Source organism: Acartia tonsa, chromosome 1 (assembly GCF_053477335.1).
Source record: "Acartia tonsa isolate MP-2025a chromosome 1, ASM5347733v1, whole genome shotgun sequence".
Lineage (NCBI taxonomy): Eukaryota > Metazoa > Arthropoda > Copepoda > Calanoida > Acartiidae > Acartia > Acartia tonsa.
Genome location: NC_137260.1, coordinates 55472808 through 55494437, shown reverse-complemented (window position 1 = coordinate 55494437; position 21630 = coordinate 55472808). Strand labels below are relative to the sequence as shown.

General features: G+C 30.9%; 1 protein-coding gene across 2 annotated transcripts in view; it reads left to right on the top strand.

The window, feature by feature from the left end:
* Window positions 1–20223, top strand: part of LOC145323993 (calponin-3-like) — a 59835-nt gene extending 39612 nt beyond the window's left edge. Inside the window, exons 2-9 of one of the 2 annotated variants that reach the window (XM_080166640.1) lie at window positions 4155–4303; window positions 7674–7740; window positions 16324–16392; window positions 16794–16862; window positions 18694–18780; window positions 19254–19353; window positions 19546–19582; window positions 20142–20223. In XM_080166640.1, the coding sequence (XP_080022766.1) occupies window positions 4155–4303; window positions 7674–7740; window positions 16324–16392; window positions 16794–16862; window positions 18694–18780; window positions 19254–19353; window positions 19546–19565 (561 nt within the window). In that variant the 3' untranslated portion in view covers window positions 19566–19582; window positions 20142–20223. The remainder of the gene's footprint in view (window positions 1–4154; window positions 4304–7673; window positions 7741–16323; window positions 16393–16793; window positions 16863–18693; window positions 18781–19253; window positions 19354–19545; window positions 19583–20141) is intronic. The other variant, XM_080166633.1, reaches the window with a different exon arrangement.
* Window positions 20224–21630: the final 1407 nt, after the last annotated feature.

Genomic DNA, 21630 nt, shown 5'->3' with positions numbered 1-21630 from the left:
ATTTAGGATATTTTTAGTTTTTTTAGGCTTTGACTGTATTGCTTTAGTTTAAGTACAAATTCATAATTTTGTAAAGCTTTAAAGTACAAGCCCTAATTGCAAAAATGTTTTGCCATGTTACTTTGTACATGTCCATATTTAAATGTACGTGTGCAAAACAAAGAGTACGAATTTAATATATAAAGGTTAATTAAAGAAACAATAAAAACAGTTAGTTTTCTTGTGTATGGCTGATAAAAGAGGGATTATATAATTTGATAAATACTCTAAAGGCCTCTAGTGGCATTTAAATGTTTTTATTTCATTTTAAATATCTAATTTGAGAAATAATTTGTCTTTGGTCAATCAGCTGTTAAATTCATGTCTCTACGCAGCGCTACTACGCTACGTAGAGACATTCATACGCTAGCGACACTATGCGGCAGGAATATTTTAATTTTTTTCCGATGTTATTGTGAATTCTCTTGGGAGGGTGGTGGTAACCTCCTCCAAAATAGTTATAAAACTTCCCAGGACCTATGAGAATCTACCCTGTTAAGGAGAACCCGATCGGTTCAGCGGTTAGCGAGATCCTTCGGTACAGACACACAGACACACAAACAAACATCCTGTTACTTTAGTATAAGGATTTGAGTTGGATTTTTCTAAAAAAAAAATGCAAGTTAAATGTGCAGTCTGTAATAATGATGACAATCGTGCACATTTCTTACAAACTAACCACACCACTACCATAACAAATACCCCATCTATTTCATTCAATAACCCTTCTACCCCATTAACCAGTTCCATTTTTGGGGCTGTGTTGTGGTTGATGTTGTGTGGCTGTTGCAAAAACGTTGTTGTTGTTGTTTTGCGGTTTTTCTTTTCTTTGGGTGACTACTTCTGCACATCTGGAATCATTTTAGCTTTGCAAGAGATTTGGTTGATTCTATTATTTTGTCGGTTGAACATTAAATTATCCCCAGTAATACATATACAATACAAAAACTGACCAGCTCCTAAATCTTTCAATACTAACAAAAGTCCTTAATGTAAATCGTTTTTCTGAAAACTAAATAAATTTTTTTTTAAAGTTATTAAACCAATATTTTAAGTTGAGTTGGAAAACCTTATTTTGAAAAAGTCCATTTTATTAAAGCATACTTTAAGTTGCATTTGTAAATTCTAAAATGATAAGATTGATTACTTTATGAATACTGACTATAATTTTCCTTGTGGAATATAAACCAATATTATATTAGCGAATTTAAACTAGATATTAGAAATAAAATTTTGCCTTTGATTTGTGATATTTTATAGAAGAAAGGGGTGTAGATTAATCAGCTGCAGTGTCCTCTCCCTGCCTACAGCTTTGCCACTGATCAAGGACATAGATTAAACTCAATGAAAATCATTTTTTTATACCAACCAGTTATTTCAGGGGGACACAGATATAGGTTAATGGAGATAAATTAATTATTAACTAAAATTTCTAAGACTGCATAATAAATGCATTATATGATTTTTGTTTTAATTTTTCGTAGAAAGTTGACTAAAATACGATGTGATACATGTATTTTGAGAACCTGTTTTAAATTCTGAGGATATTATGCGGTTTCGAAGCCATAGTTGAAAATTATTTATTTACCCTTTTATTAAGCTGTCTTATTGTCTTAGGTTTAAGGAAGATTTATTATTCTTCTGATGGCCTATCCCGGCCAGTCTAAAGTCATAGCATTGCAGTCTGACATGACATTACCATTAGAAAAAATATTTTTAACAATCTCCTACAAGAATAAAGGCATAGAGAAAAAAAATAAAATCTATTTTTCGTTTTGCCGTAGGAATAATTTCCTGCATATTTTACCTTCATATTTTATGTAGGTTTATTATTCTTTTTTTCAAATCTATTAATGTTTTGTTTAAGCATTTAACATAATGTGTGTTTTTACTTTTAATGACGTTACAAGTACCTAAAAAGAAACTTTTTTATTAGACATTGGATAAAACTTTCTATTCCTTTATTTGTGATCTGACCACAAACACACACACACACATCCTATGTGTGCTCCTATCTTAATAGCATCATAAGGACTAGATGCATAGATGCGACATCGACTGGGCTGGCTGTTGCAATATATGCAAACTCATTCTTATCACTGCACTGCAAAAAAAATCCATGAAATTTGCCGCTTTTTAATCCGCAAAAGATTTTTGCAGGAATGATATCGATAACGGAATACGATAAATTCTCTAAGTAAAGTATTTTTTTTAAAACCCCCTAAACAGAGGGAATAAATTGTCCTTTTACTTATTCTACACTCTTAAAACTTTGATGTACGAACATACTCTAGTTAAAGATTAGCTGCGCGGTCCAAAAAAAGTCCACACTTTTTATTGGGTGTTTAATTTTATACTGATTTACAAAATTCCTTCTCTAAGTGCAATTTTAGTCTTTTAAAGTGTATTTAAAACATCTGAGAAAGGTTTACTTACAAGAGACCAGTTTAGACCACAACAAAAGCTAAAAAACATCAGTTGGTTGGGCAGTAGGCAAAGGTTTTCTTATATTGCAACATTGCAACAGCAGTTGGGGAGATGAAATATTTCTCAACAACATTTTTCTGGTGGCTTGGCAAATGAAAATTATCATTTATGAGTCCACAAAGATATTAAATTACTTCTTGAATTATCCATCACACTAACACATTCTCAAGACCTATAGGTATTTACACTGTGTGAAAGAACCAATACGGTTTAGCGGTTAGCGAGATCCTTCGGTACAGAAAGATACAGATTCTGTTACTTTTTAATTTTATATAAGGATTCATAAAAAGAATATGAATGAAGTACCCATTTAGATATACCTACATAGGTATACCTATTACCTACATATATTTTTATTTTAACAAGATATACTATATTAAATATGTTAGGGTGTGTACTTTACATGTATGATAATGCATAATGTAACAAGGTGCTAAGCACAAAATAATTTATTAATATCTCTTATGCTGATAGTGGACCATGTTTAGCCACCCACCCCCCCCCCCCCTCCCCCACTTCCCTCAATACTTTGTTTTGTATTCTGATGCCTTCTATTAATTGAAGCCATGTATAAGCCTCTCCTCCCCTCCTTTAAGAATAAAATACAAAACATTGTTTCATACAGTTTTTTTAGGGGTCCAATATTAAGTTAAGGGATGTTACCCAATTTAATGGTTGACCAATATGTAAACACTGTTTATTCACATCCATAAAATATGCGCATATCTTCCCGTGTCCTCTCCCTTCCTGCATATCTTTAAATTTGTGACCAGGGTGCATTCACCGCAGCAAATTATCACATACGCGCGCCTATTGTTTCAAAATCACAATAAGACACAAAAGATAATAATGTGTTTATCGATGAGTGTATAGTTATTTATCGCATCGTATTATAAACAGCTTTCCGCAGTTATAAAATGTACAATATAAGATTAAAATCAGTTTTTATCCCCGAGATGTCGAATGCACGGGCTAAAAACTGATTTTAATCTTAAGATTGTACATGTATATATTCGTTAAAAACTTGATATGATACCATGCTATACATAATTTTTCCGTTTAGCTGAGAACCGGTTCTAATCCACCAGATATTAATCGGTTTCAAAGTGATGCAAACCAGTACGGAAGTGAATACACACCTTTGTGACCATCACATTGTAAATTCAATTTATTTAAAAATTTATTTTAAATTCTTTTCTTACTTTTATTTATTTATTTTTGAGAAGGGAAAGAACTAGTGAAGATATGTTAAAAATTATTTCTGTAGCAGATTAAGAATATCTGAGAATAAACTTTTTTGTTGTTGTTTTATCCTTTTAAAAATGTAAAATTCATGGTTCATTTTCCAACACTTAAATTTGTGATTTACATAAAGCTCTGTATAGCACCAAAAAAATGACGTCATACTGGCTTACCATCATACTGACCCGTTATTGGTAATTAAGTCTGTGTATTGACCTATCATTGGTCATTTGTATTGTATGACGTATTTTTTTATAGGCACTGTAAAGAGCTTTGATTTAAATCAATTTAATCTAATTTTCAAATAGACCTCGGTATAATATAATTGGATGTTATCGTGCTTGTTTTGTCAAAACGCGCGTATTCATTAAGCTTTTCTATTTTAGTCTCAGTCCAAGTTCAGTGTGGAGCGTGCGCGCGAGTGTATGATGTGGGTGGAGGAGGTCATAAACAGAAAACTGGAGCCGGAGGCACAGAACATCCAGGATCAATTTGAATTTTCAAACATACTCAAGAATGGATCTGTTCTTTGCGAGTAAGTAGCATTTTAATATCTTAATTTTAGACTGTACTCGTAGAATATTGAGTTTATTTCATAATTAATAATCAAAATAATAAAACTTTAAATAGATCTCGGGCCATGATGAAATTGTTCTATTTGTCTCAAACTGTTTATGAACCTTGTTATTATTGTTTTATTGTAGATATATGAAAATATAAAGACAGTAAACATGAATCTTACAACATTTCTTTTGTTTCTTTTTGATAAGGAAATTCCTCAAATTTTTGTGGGGGGCTGGGGGGAATTCCAATAGAAATAAAGGGATATATCAATGGTAGATAAATTGATTTCCACCCCCTGATAAATTTATTTGATATCCATAACCCTGCAGGACTCTCCTAAAGCTGCATTAATAATAAATAATTGTAATTATTAAAATATGACCATGATTGGTTATATATGAAACAACCAGCTGTAAATAATGAATATGAGTTGATTTTAGTCATTTGTTTTAAATTGTCCTCAACTTTTTTTTCAATTATTTATGATCATCCCTGTATCCCTAGGCCATGCCTAGCAATACCAAACATTCTCCAACTTTTATCTTCATTCACATTTTTAACATTTTCTTCCTACACATACGGGGTAATTGCACATTTTATGATGAAACTTTTTATTTCATTTTTTACATTTATTCTTTATTGCTGTTACTTTAATTATTTTACTTTTCTTTAACATATACCTAAGCCATCATCTTATATTATTTTTTGTTGATACTCCTTGAAGTGTCAATCAACCACAAGAATTTTGTCCCCTTATTTAGAAGTAGATTGCAACTATGGTAGAGGGGTAGTTTTCTGCATATGCTTAATTACAGTGGGGGCTCTAACCATGTAGGGCCTTTTTCTGCGGAGTTAATCAATATAACCTAACCTAGTTAATAACAAACAAACGAAAAAAATACCCTCTCTTTATTTATAGTTAAGTTGAGGGGGTTTCAATGCTCAACATGGCACTTAGAGCAAAAATGTCCATATTTTTTTAAAAAAATTTATTAACCTAAAGGAAAATTAAGTTGCTTTTATAAACTATGCAATGAATACAAATAAAAACAAGAAAATGACCTGCAATCTAAAACATGTTTGCAAGTTACCTATTTTAAAAGTAATGCAAATTAGTAAAGCTTTGTTATCTATACCATTGGTTTTTGCAATAGGTCAATTTTTCTCCGGAATTGATTTAGTTTTTGGTTATCCTTTACTCCTGATTACTACTAAAATAAACTGTGGATTGTTTGTTGAACTCTGTCTATCAAGTGAAGAGGAATAAATCTCAACCAGAAAGTGTTACCCCCATCCCCCCTTTAGGTTTTCTTTATTTTTTCTTATTAGCTAAAACACAAAATTGGTGTTTTATTACATAATAGAAGCGAGCTATATCTTAGTGTCTTTAGTAAGCTTATTAAAATGGTATTTTGTGTAAAGAGCAAAAAAAGTCATAAAAATGTGACACACTATTTTTAGATACTTTGTCTTTAAAACTGTATCTGGAGTTTTGGATGGCCCCTGTGGCCACTAAGATGGATGGAACCTAAATATTTTTTCACAGTTGCATATTTGTGCCATTTGAAAAAATAAACAATTTTTTAAATTTTTCCTCTCACGCAACTAAAATGAGAGGCAAAAAAGGTATAAAATAGTTGAAAATGACAAATGCGAAAGGGGTTTTAGAGTTCACTGTTCAATCAGGGGGATTGTACCAAAGTGGAGTGAAATTTAAGTTTATTTTACTGTTATTACAGCTATTATTGTTACGAAAATTGCAAACAAAATGGGTGTCCCATCATTTCAACAAAGCAAAAAGCAACTTATTGAAAAATATTAGCATACTTGTGTTTCCGTCAGGACCACTTATACATTTTAATAGTTATTTCTAATTTTATTTAAAATCATCTTATTGTTTTTAGAAAAAAATCGACCATTAGTTTCTTTATGTTTAATCACTATGGTGTAAGTTTTCTTAAAGAAATTATATCGTTTGTTTGTTACTAATATAAAAACAAGTTTATTTGCTAACTAGAATAAACACCATTAAAATTACTCTACATGAACTGAGAATGGGGTAAAAACTTGGTGCAAAATTAAATAGGATTAAAAAGGGGTTGCAACGAATAATTGAAGAAAAAGAGTATTTTTGCATAAAGGGAGTGGAACTAAGATTGAGTAATTTTCAGCCCTTATACATAAATTGATTTACCAGATACAAAAGGTAGAATTTTACTGATTCCCTGGTAATATTGCAATGAGAATAGTAACTAGAATAATTATATCAATAAGTAACACAGCAACAACAAGCTAAGAAAATTATATAGCAATATAAAAGTAACTAGCGGCTTCGCCCCTAGCCTCTAGGGGCTTTGCCCCAAGAGGTGATAAAAAAAATTAAGGCGAAATTCGTTAAAGGACCAAGGAAATCTTAAGCAAAAAAAAAAAAAAATGGGGGGGATTTTTTGTTTTTGGGGGGGTTGGGGGTGTCCCACCCCCCAAGAAAATAGCTTAAAACCACCACAGGACCAATAGGTATATACCCTGAAGAGTAGAATCCGATCGGTTCAGTGGTTACCGAGATCTTAAGGGACAGACAGACAGACGGACAGACGGACAGACAGACATCGTTCTACTTTGTATTATAGATAGGTTTTTTAAGCGATGTGGTTCTCCTTAACAGCCTCTAATGGGTTCTGGAAAGGTTAATAGCTATTTTGTTACCACAACCCTCCCAAAAGAAATATCCCCTATAAGGATAAAGATTATAAGAGTAAATTGTTTCACAATTAATGCTAGTATTGCTTACGTAAAATTAATTTATGTTTGAATTCTAGCAAAATGTCAATAAGAATGAAAAAACAAATCTAAAATTTTTGAAAAAAAAACAACATTATGATATGTAACATTTTAAAACTAGCCGATGAACAAGGACGTCACATAGAGAGTAGCCGCACTATTACAATGGATTAAAACTTGAAACATAAAAAGAATAATTATTGATATTTAAATTTGATTATAGTCTAGAAAACTTTGAAGCATTAATTCAGAAACTTCATTAATTTAACCTAAATTGAAATTTTTAACTGTAGAATATAATTTGAACAAGTAAGAGATTGGTAAATGGCAGGGGAAAAAAATATGTCCGTGGTCAATTTATCCTTCTTGTTTAATAGGAGATTTTTGGAATTTATAAACAAATATTAAATGTTACTATAGTACGCAATGATTTTCGTAGTCACCTGGATTCTGTAACTTAATTGTTAAATCCCTTTACATTTTTTAATGTATGAAGACGTACAGACCCTCATACATGGATTGTAGCGTAGCTTCTCTACTATATATTGTTGTTATTATAGGTTGATAAACTGTATCGAGCCCGGATCTGTGAAAAAGATTAACACCATGAATGCTCCATTTAAGCAGGTAATTACATACAGACGGACGGATAATACATCATTATATTACGTCCCCATTTCTTTTGTATTACAAATAACATTTTTAACTTATGCAATTCAATATAATATTAAATGAAATATTATATTTATTTGATAAGAATACTGACCTTAAAATATTAAATCATCGTAGTCATTTAAGTTAAAAGCTACATTATTTTTTTCAAAATTTGAAATATGAATGGATGTAGAATATACGTGGATATTGTGACAGTGGAACAATTGTCGTAAATTAAGTCTGTTGACATGGGACTCATCATGAGTAAAGGGGTAAAAGGAAAGAATAGTAATTTTAGCCCGCTGCTCGATTCACTTTATTGATAACATGAAAATTTAGTGAAAGATCCAAGTAATAATATTATATCCATTGAAATATGTATAATGTATGTAAAAAGAGAAAATACATGACATTATTGTTTTGACTAGAAGATTAAGAAAGTTAATTCAGACATGAAAACACAAACTTTATATGGTTGTGAAACTTAATGGTTCTTTTCACAATTTTTAAGAATTATGTACCTTTGTTTGTTGATAGCTTATTTCAAAATTCCCTATAGTCTAATAAATAAAGAATAGTGTATAACTTGGTAAACTTTTAAGATAGCCTAAGAATTTTTATAGATTTACAAAAACGTCACTTATTGGTGAAATATGACACTGTTATTTTTTTTTATTTCTTTATTTTTGGATTTTATCGCATAAAATAAAGTTGTAACAGGTTGAAATTGTGTGAGATTATCTGGGTACTAAAATCTTATTCTATCAAGAATGAACCTATCCTATTTATAAATTCAGATATTCTTGAATATACATGTTCACATATAGTTTTAAAAGCGACACAATATACATATATGTAAGTAGTTGATACAAAATCTCTTTTAAGACAAAAAAAGACACGGTAGATATAAGTTTCTAATGTTATTCATAAAGGTTTTTGTATAGCATTCGATAAAATGGAGTTTAAAAAAACTATAGGTAAAGCTTTATAAAATATAATGGCTTTAGTTTGTAGTGTTTATTGCATTATCTTGTAAACGGACTTAAAACAATTTTATGTGAGGGTATTAGGACCTCTTGAAAAAGGTCGTTTTTTCTATGATTATTGTATCCCATCCTTTTCTGCTGATAAAGTTTGAATTGATGATTATGTAGCTCAGGGACATATGAATAGTAAGCTTATAGTAAGATACATAAATGTATAATTATGTATTGGGAGAGTATATGTTATTATGTAGCAAAGGGACATATGAATAGTAAGGTTATAGTTAGATACATGATTGTAAAACTATGTATTGGGAGAGTATATGCTATGATGTAGCTTCCGGACAAATGAATAGTAAGGTTATAGTTAGATACATGATTGTATAACTATGTATTGGGAGAGTATATGCTATGATGTAGCTCAGGTACTTATAAATAGTAAGCTTATAGTAAGATACATGATTGTATAATTATGTATTGTGAAAGTATTAGCTGTATTGTAGCTCATGGACAAATGAATAGTAAGCTTATAGTTAGATACATAAATGCATAACTATGTATTGGGAGAGTATATGCTTTTATGTATTCATGGATATTTGATTAGTAAGCTTATAGTTAGATATATTAATATATAGTTATGTATTGGGAGAGTAAAAGCTATTATGTAGCTCAGGGACATATGAATAGTAAGCTTATAGTTAGATACATGATTGTATAATTATGTATTGGGAGAGTATATACTATATTCAAGCTCAGGGACATATGGATAGTAAGCTTATAATTAGATACATGATTGTATAGTTATGTATTGGAAGAGTATATGCAATTATGTAGCTCAGGGACATATGAATAGTAAGCTTATAGTTAGATACACAATTGTATAATTATGTATTGGGAGAGTATATGCTATTATGTAGCTCAGGGACATATGAATAGTAAGCGTATAGTTAGATACACAATTGTATAATTATGTATTGGGAGAGTATATGTTATTATGTAGCTCAGGGACATATGTATAGTAAGCTTATAGTTAGATACATGAATATATAATTATGTATTAGGAGAGTAAATGCTATGTTGTAGCTCAGGAACTTATGAATAGTAAGTTTATAGTAAGATACATAAATGCATAACTATGTATTGGGAAAGTATATGCTATTATGTAGCTCAGGGACATATGAATACTAAGCTTATAGTTAGGTACATGATTGTATAACTATGTATTGGGAGAGTATATGCTATTATGTAGTTCAGGGACATATGAATAGTAAGCTTATAGTTAGATTCACGATTGCATATCTATGTATTTGGAGAGTATATACTATAATCAATCTCAGGAACATATAAGTAGTAAGCTTATAGTTAGATACATGAATGTATAACAATGTATTGGGAGAGTATATGCAATTATGTAGCTCAGGGACAAATAAATAGTAAGCTTATAGTTAGATACATGATTGTATAATTATGTATTGGGAGAGTATATGCCATTATGTAACTCAGGGACATATATATAGTAAAATTATAGTTAGATACATGAATGTATAACAATGTATTGGGAGAGTATATGCTATTATGTAGCTCAGGGACATATAAATAGTAAGCTTATAGTAAGATACATGATTGTATAACTATGTATTGGGAGAGTATATGCCATTATGTAACTCAGGGACATATAGATAGAAAGCTTATAGTTAGATACATGATTGTATAGTTATGTATTGGGAGAGTAAATGCTATTATGTAGCTCAGGGACATATGAATAGTAAGCTTATAGTTAGATACATGATTGTATAATTATGTATTGGGAGAGTATATGCTATTATGTAGCTCAGGGACATATGAATAGTAAGCTTTTAGTTGAACTTTGCTTAAAAGTGATATTTTTTATCGAAAAATATGTCTATATTGGCACTTTAATTTTAGTAAAATCTATTCCTTTACCTAACTTTCATATGGTAGGACTAGATGTTTACAAAACATTAAATATGCATGCACAATAGATGTATGCATTAGAGGGCTTTTAATTCAGGTTTTTCTCTAGACAAGAGGCTAATTAAATTAGGACTAAATGTTTACTAAATGTTTCCTTTAATGTAATAAGGGTCCAAGTAAAGGGTTAAAATTGGCCTAAAAAGTAGCAATAAATGGATATAAATAGCTTTTTTTTATTTTAAAAGCGAAGCTTTTCTATAATTAGGGTCGGTCCGTCCGTACGTCCGTCCGTCCGTCCGAGATAGATAGCTTTTATTCGTTAATTTAGACATGCTAGAATTATCCTATCGATTTCAAACTTTGCATGATGATTCCTGTAGTAGTTAGGTACAATTTAGAAAGCGTAGCAACTCTATAATAATTACCAAAATGTCCGTATGTCCATTTTAAAATGTTGATTTTTCTACTTTTTTAACAACAAATTTTTATGTGATCTAATTATCCGTTTGGTATATTGATTCCTGGGAGAACAAAAAACAATATTATAAGCGAAGCAACTCTATAATCAAGTCCTAAAAATGTAAGTATTTCCATAAACATTATCTTGTATCAAGCAGTTTTTCAACAAATTTACTTACTATATTGCTTCGACTCTTATACTTTTATATTCTGATTATTCAGTTTTGCCACTAAACAAGTGTTAATGTCCGTTTGTCCTACTGTTTCAGTGATTCTTTTTTATGGATGTTGTCATCCTTGTTAAATCTAAAAAAGAAGGTTAATGAAATTGATTACACAAGACAATTTCAATTTTTCAATTATAAAAAAATACATTTAAGAACAACAAATATACTGAATATATCAGACATCACCGATATATAAATACATAGTTACATAGTGAGAATAATTAAGATTTTAGAATTTACCTTTTCTGTTAAATAACACTCTATTCTTAATACGTCTATTATACATGATCAGTTTAGAGGATAGACAGAGATTAATATCTTATTGATTGTTTAATCTATCTTTCTTTCAATTCAAGATCAACTTTTTTTTATCAGCTAAGCCACCTTATAAACCCGATTGTCTGTATGTTAATCCGTAAAGAAGCTGTATTAACTCTGATGCTATTTGTGATAGTTAACCAAAATTTGTTGTAAGTTTAAACATTTAACTTCTACTCTTTTACTATGTTTGTCTTTCTGTCTGTCTGTAGCGCCATTGGATAAGATTTGTAAGAAAATTTCAGGCAAAAAAAAAGATTTTATTCGCTGATTTAAAAGATAGACATCTGACGATGTTTACAATATTCCTATAACCAATAAGCAACTTATATATTAATTATTTAGTTAGTCTATGACTTTGTGTTGTTATTAAAATAGAATAAACTGGTATCTATGTAGAAACAAAATTTTGAGGGGGAAATTTTTTTTCTTTTGGTGGGGTTGGCTGACGCTCCCTAATTTTATTTTTATAAAAAGAATTAAATTAATTTTTTTTTGGGGGGGGGGGGAGTAGGGGTATATTTTCCAAGGGGTGATATCTCATGGGAGGGTGTTGGTACCCTCCCCAAAATAGTTAAAACCTTCCCGGGACCTATGAGAGGGCTACCCTGTTAAGGAGAACCCGATCGGGTCAGCGGTTAGCGAGATCCTTCGTTACAAACAAATAGACAGACAGACAGACATCGTTCTACTTTGTATTATAGATTGTTGTCAATGTCATCATAAATATGAATTTAAGAACGTTTACTATTTTACACCCCGAAGCAAGAATAATATATTCAAACTGCTTTCTTGAATTATTACAAAAAGAAAAATAAATATGCATTTATTAAAAATCTTAAAAGATATTCCCTATTTTTAATGTAATGACCGATAGACTCCTAAAATTCAAAACTTGAGAGTATTTGCTTTACAGATGCTTAAATTTAGGTTTTCCTTCAGTAAAATTAGGTAAGCTTCAAACAGAAAAGACAAAAAGGCTGCGATAAAATTTTCCATAGGATTTGCAACTTCACTATTACAAGAAATATAAAGACTACAATGTTATAGTTTCAGAAGATTTCAGGGAAATTGAGATAGGTCAATGGACGTTAAATTATCTTATTCTACTAGAATGAATATAAAATATACGTGGATATTATGACAGGGAAAAACGTGGCGTAAATTGTTAACATGGACATCATTTATTGGACAGATCGTTTACCTAGTAGGAGGAGAGGGGATGTTCTAAAGGGGGAGGGGTATTGTTATTTTAGCCAGCTACGAGCATAGACGTCCAAGGGGGGGGGGGGTAATGGGGCGATTACCCCCCCCCCCCAAAATAAAAAGCTTTGACGCCCCTGGCTACGAGTTTCATTTTACCAGAGTACGTGATAATCTAGTGTAAGATCCAAGTAATAATAAATCCATTACTAGTAGATCAAACTTTTGTCTTTGTGAGCTTTTATAATGAATTGGATAAATTTGAAATAGGACAAGAAAATAAATTATCTTTCACCAACCATTCCCAAATTCTTGTCAAGCTACCAAAGCATTTACCGACTTATCTTCTGTTCTCATATCTTCTTATACCTGCTAAATATATACTGTGTAGAGTATCCTAAATATTGACACTAAATTGTTACCCAATACAAAATTATCAAGGAAGCTAAGATAACACAACATTTAGAAGAGCAGCTATACCCCACATAGCTCATTGTACATAGTTCTTTTAGGGATTCTAATGTCTGCGCCTATAAAATCTAGGGACTATCTGTAGAAGAAGGGAACTACTAAGGGGGCATAAATATAGCCCAAAACCATGCCAGGATCTACTTCAAGCTTCCATAAAAATGATAAGTCAATTCGTTGATTATTTATTGAAATATTAAGCTTTAAACAAATAAACCTTACTACTTTTTATAACAGGATTAAGGTTTATTCCAATAACAAATAATTTATGCAAACTCGTAATTACGATAAATAAAATTTGATGTTTTGAATACTAGAAATACTAGTAAAAAAATTAAAATATATAAAATTTGTACAACCCACGCAAGATAAAATAAAAGTCCCCTCAGTTTTCAATCTAATGATTCACATCGTGTGTATAAAACTTTTGGGGCCAGTGTTATTTACAGTCGAATGTACCATCCCTCCCAAAGATTTTGTTTTATCGTGCGCCAAGCCCCGTAATCTTCAAACAGATGTTTGATATTTTTCAAAATTCTTGAAACTGCATAAAGCACGCATAATAAAACAATGTGCTAGAACTGGTTGAGTGTCAACGATCATTTCTTATGCATTTGCAAAACATAAAGCATCCCATTACCACTTCGTACAGGGTGAAGCAAAAAAGTCTTATCCAACATTTCGACCATTTAGCCTGTATTTGTACAGGTTGACTTCTATCAGTTTAATTAAAAGTCAACAAACTCTCTACGAGTTTTTCTAAGTAGCAAGGTTTTATCTGAATATAGGATTCTTTTTATAGATCATTACCATTTCTGACAAGGATATTCTATATATACAAATAAAAAATCTGGTTGACTGCAATATTAGTCAAAGATCACATGTAATCATAATTCTTTATATTTTTTGAGCCCATTTTTATCAAATTAATTGTCTGGATTTAATTTATAAAATTTTGTTTTTAAAGATTTATTAATATTTAGGTTAAAATTGATGTTTGATATTTTTCTATGATCACCCTGTAAATATATGTATATGTTAAACAATGTTAGCTAAATATAAATTCTATGGTCACCCTGTAAATATATGTAAATGTTGGACAATGTTAGCTAAGTATAAATTCTATGGACACCCTGTAAATATATGTAAATGTTGGACAATGTTAGCTAAATATAAATTATATGATCACCCTGTAAATATATGTAAATGTTGGACAATGTTAGCTAAATATAAATTCTATGGTCACCCTGTAAATATATGTAAATGTTGGACAATGTTAGCTAAATATAAATTCTATGATCACCCTGTAAACATATGTTAATGTTGGACAATGTTAGCTAAATATAAATTCTATGATCACCCTGTAAATATATGAAAATATTGGACAATGTTAGATGAATATAAATTCTATGATCACCCTGTAAATATATGTAAATGTTGGACAATGTTAGCTAAATATAAAGTCTATGGTCGCCCTGTAAATATATGTAAATGTTGGACAATGTTAGCTAAATATAAATTCTATGGTCACCCTGTAAATATATGTAAATGTTGGACAGTGTTAGCTAAATATAAATTCTATGGTCACCCTGTAAATATATATAAATGTTGGACAATGTTAGCTAAATATAAATTATATAGTCACCCTGTAAATATATGTAAATGTTGGACAATGTTAGCTAAATATAAATTGCTGCTACTATATATGCTACTACATACATGTTAATCAAAAGTGCTGATATTATATCAACTTATGGCTGTAACCAAAAATTCATTTTTAAATAGCATTACTTGATTAGTATACAAGTTTTGCCCTGCTTAGCTGTAGTCTTAACATTAGGTAAATTTGCATTTTAAAAAGTCTGTTTATAAAATATCAGCTATGTTTGTTTTTATTAAACTAAGGGATGCATACTAGGGGCAATATATTAAAAGGGGTGTGGGAAGATAGAAAAATAGCATAAAACCATCCCAGAACCTATAAAAAGCTCCACTGTAAAGGAGAATAATATCGGTTCAGTGATAAGTGAGTTCCTTCGCTACAGACCAAAAAAAAGATTATTTCTTTATTTAATAGGGTAAGTTGACCTAAATCTTGCAATTGTTCGTCAATACTAAGCCTCCAGGTCTTATAGGTTCTTGTATTTTATTAATCCTAACATTACCACCAACACTTTAAGATACACACACACACACACACACACATACACACACACACACACACATATACACACAGAGGGCCTTGAAAGAGATGTAACACATAAAGATTAAAATTGAGATATTTATTGTGTACGTGACTTGAAACTGTATTGCCGCGGAATATTTGTTCCACACAATAACAAACTATATTTTTCTGCCCTCATTTTTATATCCTTTAAAAAGAAAATTTAGAAATTCAGAATTATCAAAAGACAATTACGTCCAAAATTAATATTCTTCACTCCTTTCTGTCCTTTGATGTTTAGAGTAAGATTTAAAGAAACATAGAAAATGAGGAAACCAATTTTGAGGTGCAACTTTGGATAAGATGACACTAATAGATAGTATGTGTCTGAAAAATGGATTTATCATTAATTGGATCTTACCAGATTTTATGTTCTATAATAAAGTGAACTCAGTATTGGGCTGAAATAACGATCACCCCAACCCCTCCTTTACCCCTACACCCGGCCTCCTGGATAAACTGCCCGACCAATAAATGCGAGGGAATATTGCAACCTAAATTGATGATTCTTTACGTATGTTATATATAGTATATTGTACTAGCGGCTACGCCCCTAGAGGCCTCTAGTGGCATTTAAATGTTTATTTTTTTATTTTGAATATCTAATTTGAGAAATAATTTGTCTATGTTACGATCAGCTGTTAAATTCATGTCTCTACTCAGTATAAGGATTACCGACAGACTCATTGGCACACCAACCATTACACATCATATATATTGATTTTAATTATAATTTTAGAGAGAGAATATTGAGATGTATCTGAAGGCTTGCGTCAACTATGGTCTCAAAGAGCAAGACCTCTTCCAGGTATGATTACTTAAAGTAGCACAGCTACTCAATAACTAAGGACGTCCGTTACTGTAGTCTTTTTGAGTTTAAGTAGATAAGGTTGAATCAACTGCAAAATAATGCAATTTTTTTGAGGCTGCATATTTTTTATTTCTTTGTGCTGTAGGTAGATCCTGAACATTTTGAGGCTACATAATATACCAAATTATTTTATTAAAAATGCTAATCTATTGCGAAGTAAGCTTTTTTTATGCGATGGTTAATTTACCTGCAGATTGTCCAAACATTAATGAAAATGCATTTGCTCTTTGATAATGAATTGCAATTAAAAACGACTAAGTTGGGGATATCCGTTATTAAATAATTTAAGACTCAAGAATCTAATAATTTTAGAAGAACTTATCAAATTAAAATTTAAGGTGAACGATTTGTACGAGAACAAGAACCTGTACATGATCGTGGACAACCTCTACAGCCTTGGTGGAATTGTAAGTTTTTTTTAGAAGCAGCGCTACTACAATATAATGTCAGGCGTCTGTCTGTTCTTGTTTTTTTTTACGATACTGGTATCTTGAACAACCAATAATTATCATTGACTCTAAGCATAAATTTATTTATAACTATCAATTAGCTAAATTTCTTCCAAAGCATTACAGGGGAGGAGGGAGGTCCATTAAAAAGTGTCATGTGTGACATCATGAAAAATACCTCTAAAAGGAAGGATGAGAGGAGAAGGGGAAAAGAGTTTTAGCGAACCTGATCGGTTCAGAAGTAAGCGAGATCTTAACAGACAAACAAAAAACACTTATTTAACAGGCCTATGTTTACTTTAAATTTAAAACATTTGATTACTTTCTTTCACACGAACTGCATTCAGTATTTTGTATTTTATATTCCGAAATGCGTAAATGCAAGTTTAAACAAGAATGATAATATTTAAATAATAGCGCAGCAATTGTTTTGTTATTTAGCCATAATGTTTCCCCATCTTGGTTTTACTAGTATGCACTTTTCTCATCTCATGTTCTTTTTTTGTGTTTGTGTGAAGTAAGAAAAAAATCGCGACAACTGCATTTGATAATAACTAACTAACTCTATAAAATATCCAACAATTTTGGATTTATAGAGAATTTTTGCCAAAACAATGTGTACGTCAAATTTATTTATTCGGACATTACTTTCGCTACTAGAACTTTATTAACTAAGTACAGTGTATCGCCATTGCCTTACCTACTATCATTAAAAGGTTATATAGAATCTACGCTATTTAAAGAAAAGTATAAATATAATACATGAAAGCGTATAGAAAAAAGTATTATGTAAATACCCCGATACATATTCTGAAACAGCTCAAACTTTAAGTATTTTTTTATCTTTTGGTAATTTTAAATTGTATTCTAAATAATAAATCGGAATGTTGTTTTTAAAGAGTCATTTGGCACAGATAGACATCCTGTGCCTTTTTAAAAGATTTTTGAGATAAAATAGAACCTAGGGAGGACAAACTAGGTGACAAACGCACTGACCGACCTAATAAGAAGTAGCAGCACTACTTAAAAGGAAAATCAAATGATTAATTTCTTTAGAATTAACAGTTTGACTTTATTAAAACAACTTTCGAAAAAAAGTAAACATTAACAAATAGTACTAAACTAAAAGGATATGAGAAAGGATAAGACAATAAACTATTTATTGATATTCATTATATATTGCTCCATGTGATATAAACTTAAATAAGGGAAAGAAATGGGTGAAGAATAATTTTAATGCTCATTTTCTCTGTTTCTTTGAATAGAAAAATACCCAGACGATCTAAAGTTTTTCAACATTCATTTGCAATTTAGTCCTAAAGTTGTTTGTATTAGAAGACATATGTGTAACCCCTGAAACAATGCTAGAGGGAGAGTCGGTTGCCAGCAAATGGTAGGAGACAAACCCCAAACTGTCCAGATTTGAGCAAGACGATTCCTGTGACGTCATATAAAAAGGGAAGGGGGAAACAAAATATCTTCCCTTTTCTCCCATCTCTTTTGAAGAGATTTTCTTCCCCCCTTCCCTTTTTATTTCCCGAAACGTATATGACGTAACTGGAATCGTCTTGCTCAAATCTGTACAGTTTGGGGTTTGTCATGGTAGGATGCTTTAGTTGATGCATTTTTAAACAGACTCATTCTTAGATTGAAGGTTGCCAGCGAAAACTAAAATTATTTCTTAGATGATGCATTTTTAGACACAGAAGAAAGAGTGGGACACCCATTCATAGTGTCAATGTTGCCAGCGATAACTAAAATTATTTCTTACATGATGCATTTTTTTTAGACCCAGAAGAAAGGATGGAACGGACCTATTCTTGGAGTCAAGGTTGCCAGCGAAAACAAGAGAAATTTTGACCAAGAAGTTCTCAAGGTATTGTTATATTAGAAAACTTTAACCCATAATATAAACGTTTATGTTAGATTGGAGAAATGACTATCGGCTACGCCTATAAAAGCCTACAGGGGCACTTGAGGCTTCACCTTTAGTTTTATTTCTAAAATCAAAAATGTTCTTTTTTCATGGGTTTGTTTCTCTATGAAGAGTGGAGATACCCTACCCCAAAATAGTTGTAAATAAAGAATTAAAATTCTTTTTCTTTCTAACTTCGTTTCTAAAATCTAATATAAACAATATTAGTTGCGCATCTACTAAATAAACATAAACTTAGAAACGACTGGCATTTCTATAAGATAATTCATAGACATAAGTTTTTTTTCTGGATTTAATACCTTTGGATTTAATACCTTTGGACTTTAGCACTTCAGTTGAGAAGTGTTTTTATGTTGTTACCTTACCCTACTTATGTTCAATCTTTAAATCAAATAACTAATAATCTAATTTAGGCTGGACAAAGTGTTATTGGCCTACAGTATGGTAGCAACAAGGGAGCCAGCCAGGCGGGCATGACCCCATACGGAGCTAGCAGACAAATTAGACCTGAAGGTTACTTTCAAAATTCTTATTGTTATTAGCAAAGCTATGTTACAAGTCATGCTTGTTGTTCTTGTTGGTTGTCTTAGCGGAGTAAAAACGGCTTGTATACATAATTACATAATGGCACTTTTTTGTTGTTGTATATTCTATCACAATATTTAAACTTTTATTCAAAAATCTTCAACGTACCATTTTATCTAGATGAAATAGACATACAATAGTTTAAGAAAATGTTAAGGTATTAGTTAATTAAAAAAGGTTTTAATTCCAAAACAAAAAGTCTTTTTATCAGGGCTACTCTATAATTCCAAATGTCGTCCGTCCATTAGTAAACGGTATGTGAAAAACTGAATTTTGTTCGGCCGTTATTCAAGAAAGAAGGCTGAATTTTTTGTGAACAAATTTCATCTACTCTATTCAAAATCTTACTTGGTCCTTTAGTCTATCGTAATGCTGAATGTGACACAAACTTTTTTTCTTTTTATGATTATATATTTGTCGTGAAAATAACTAACTTTGTCTGTTTGTCAGTCAATCAAGTTTTTTTTTTATATTTATGAATTTCGTTACCTATTATAAAATCAACTTTCTCAATAACAAATATAAATTATCAAATAAAATATTCCAAAATATACAGAATCTAAATATCGTCTTACAATTGTCTTAAACAAAATCAAAAACAGATATATTTGTAAGCTTTCAAAAAACATAATTTGACAATACCATACAAAAATAACCTTTTTTTTTATGATAATATTAATACTTTTTACAATTTCGTAAAATGAATAAAATTTTAGACATGGAGAAGAGGGTGGATGAGCCTGCTAGAACGTGATTTACGCCATAAAAGATCCAACCATCAACCATTCACCCCCCCCCCCCCAGCCCACAAAAAAACAATCATCCATAAACATCAAATCTCAACGATAAAGATAAAAACGGTGTCTCATTGCTTCCACCAAAGTAATCTTTTTTTTGCATTATCAACGCACAATAAAATTGAACCATGTTAGAATAGCATAACAACAACAAATATATTTCACAATTTTATTTTTTGCTATTATAACATTTAAATATTCATAACTTCTTATAACGGAAGCGATTGAACACCCATAAATTCATCTATCTATCTCTCCAACCACCTTAGCAAGTCATTTAACAATTGTGACCCATGCCCTACTTATCCCATTGTCGCCTGTCTTACACAGGCTAGCCATGGGGTTATATGTAGGGCTGAGAGTGTTTAAACAGTTAGGTACATGAATAAACTGGAGCGGTTATATATTTCGTTTTTATTAGATCTTTAATTTTTCTTGATTCATAAAATATACCAACTTCCCAATACATACTAATTCATTTGTGTATCTAACTGTTAAATGTTTAAAATGTAAATGTATCGATCTTTGTGCCTAAACGGCCACGATTCATCACCATTACAAGAAAAACGCGCGTCTTGTTGTCGCTCTGTGCGTGCGTGCACACAAAAAAAAACACAGACAGCTTTGCTTTACATAACAAGGACGCGCGCCACGCGCATTTAGGATTCATATTGGTGCAGTCATTAACTTTATTTTTAATATTTTGTAATGTTTATTTGTATGTCTGAATAATGTTTGATAACTACTGTGCATTTTTTGCTTGATATTGCTTGTCAAATAAAGTATTTGTAATAAAGTATTTTCAATCATTTTGTTTCTTATATAGGTCTAAATATGTAAAGTAAACTGATGTATGTCCTTACGTACGTATGTCTATTTAAAGGTCTAAACCAATAACTACTATTAGGAAATTGGGTTCTGATTCTCAGCGAAGATTTAAGTTGTCCAATAAATATGATATTTTTTCAGGATTTAAATCTCCCACTTTTTTGCACGGCATAACTAAACCAAGCAAAGCTTTATCCTTAGAAGAAATGCGACAATATATACCTGACTGCGAATGTAATGAAAAATATTTGCCCTTTCTTACCAAAATCTGTACACGTTCTACCCAATGATATGGCCGGAGTTTTCCTCCCCTGTTTTCCTTTTGGATTTAGAATTCAAAAAAGTATCTAGATTGTATTGTTCTATAAACATTAAAAATAGAAGAACGAAATAAAAAAATAGAAAAATCAAAAGCAAATGTCGTTGTCCATGATTTAATATTCTGTATTAAAGTCACGAAACCTCATAGAAAAAATAAATAAACTATTAAATGTTTTGCTGAAGTCAAGCTGACATGAAACTATTCTAAACATGGATAGAGCAATGGTTAATAAATAAGTCTTTCGCCAGATGTATATTT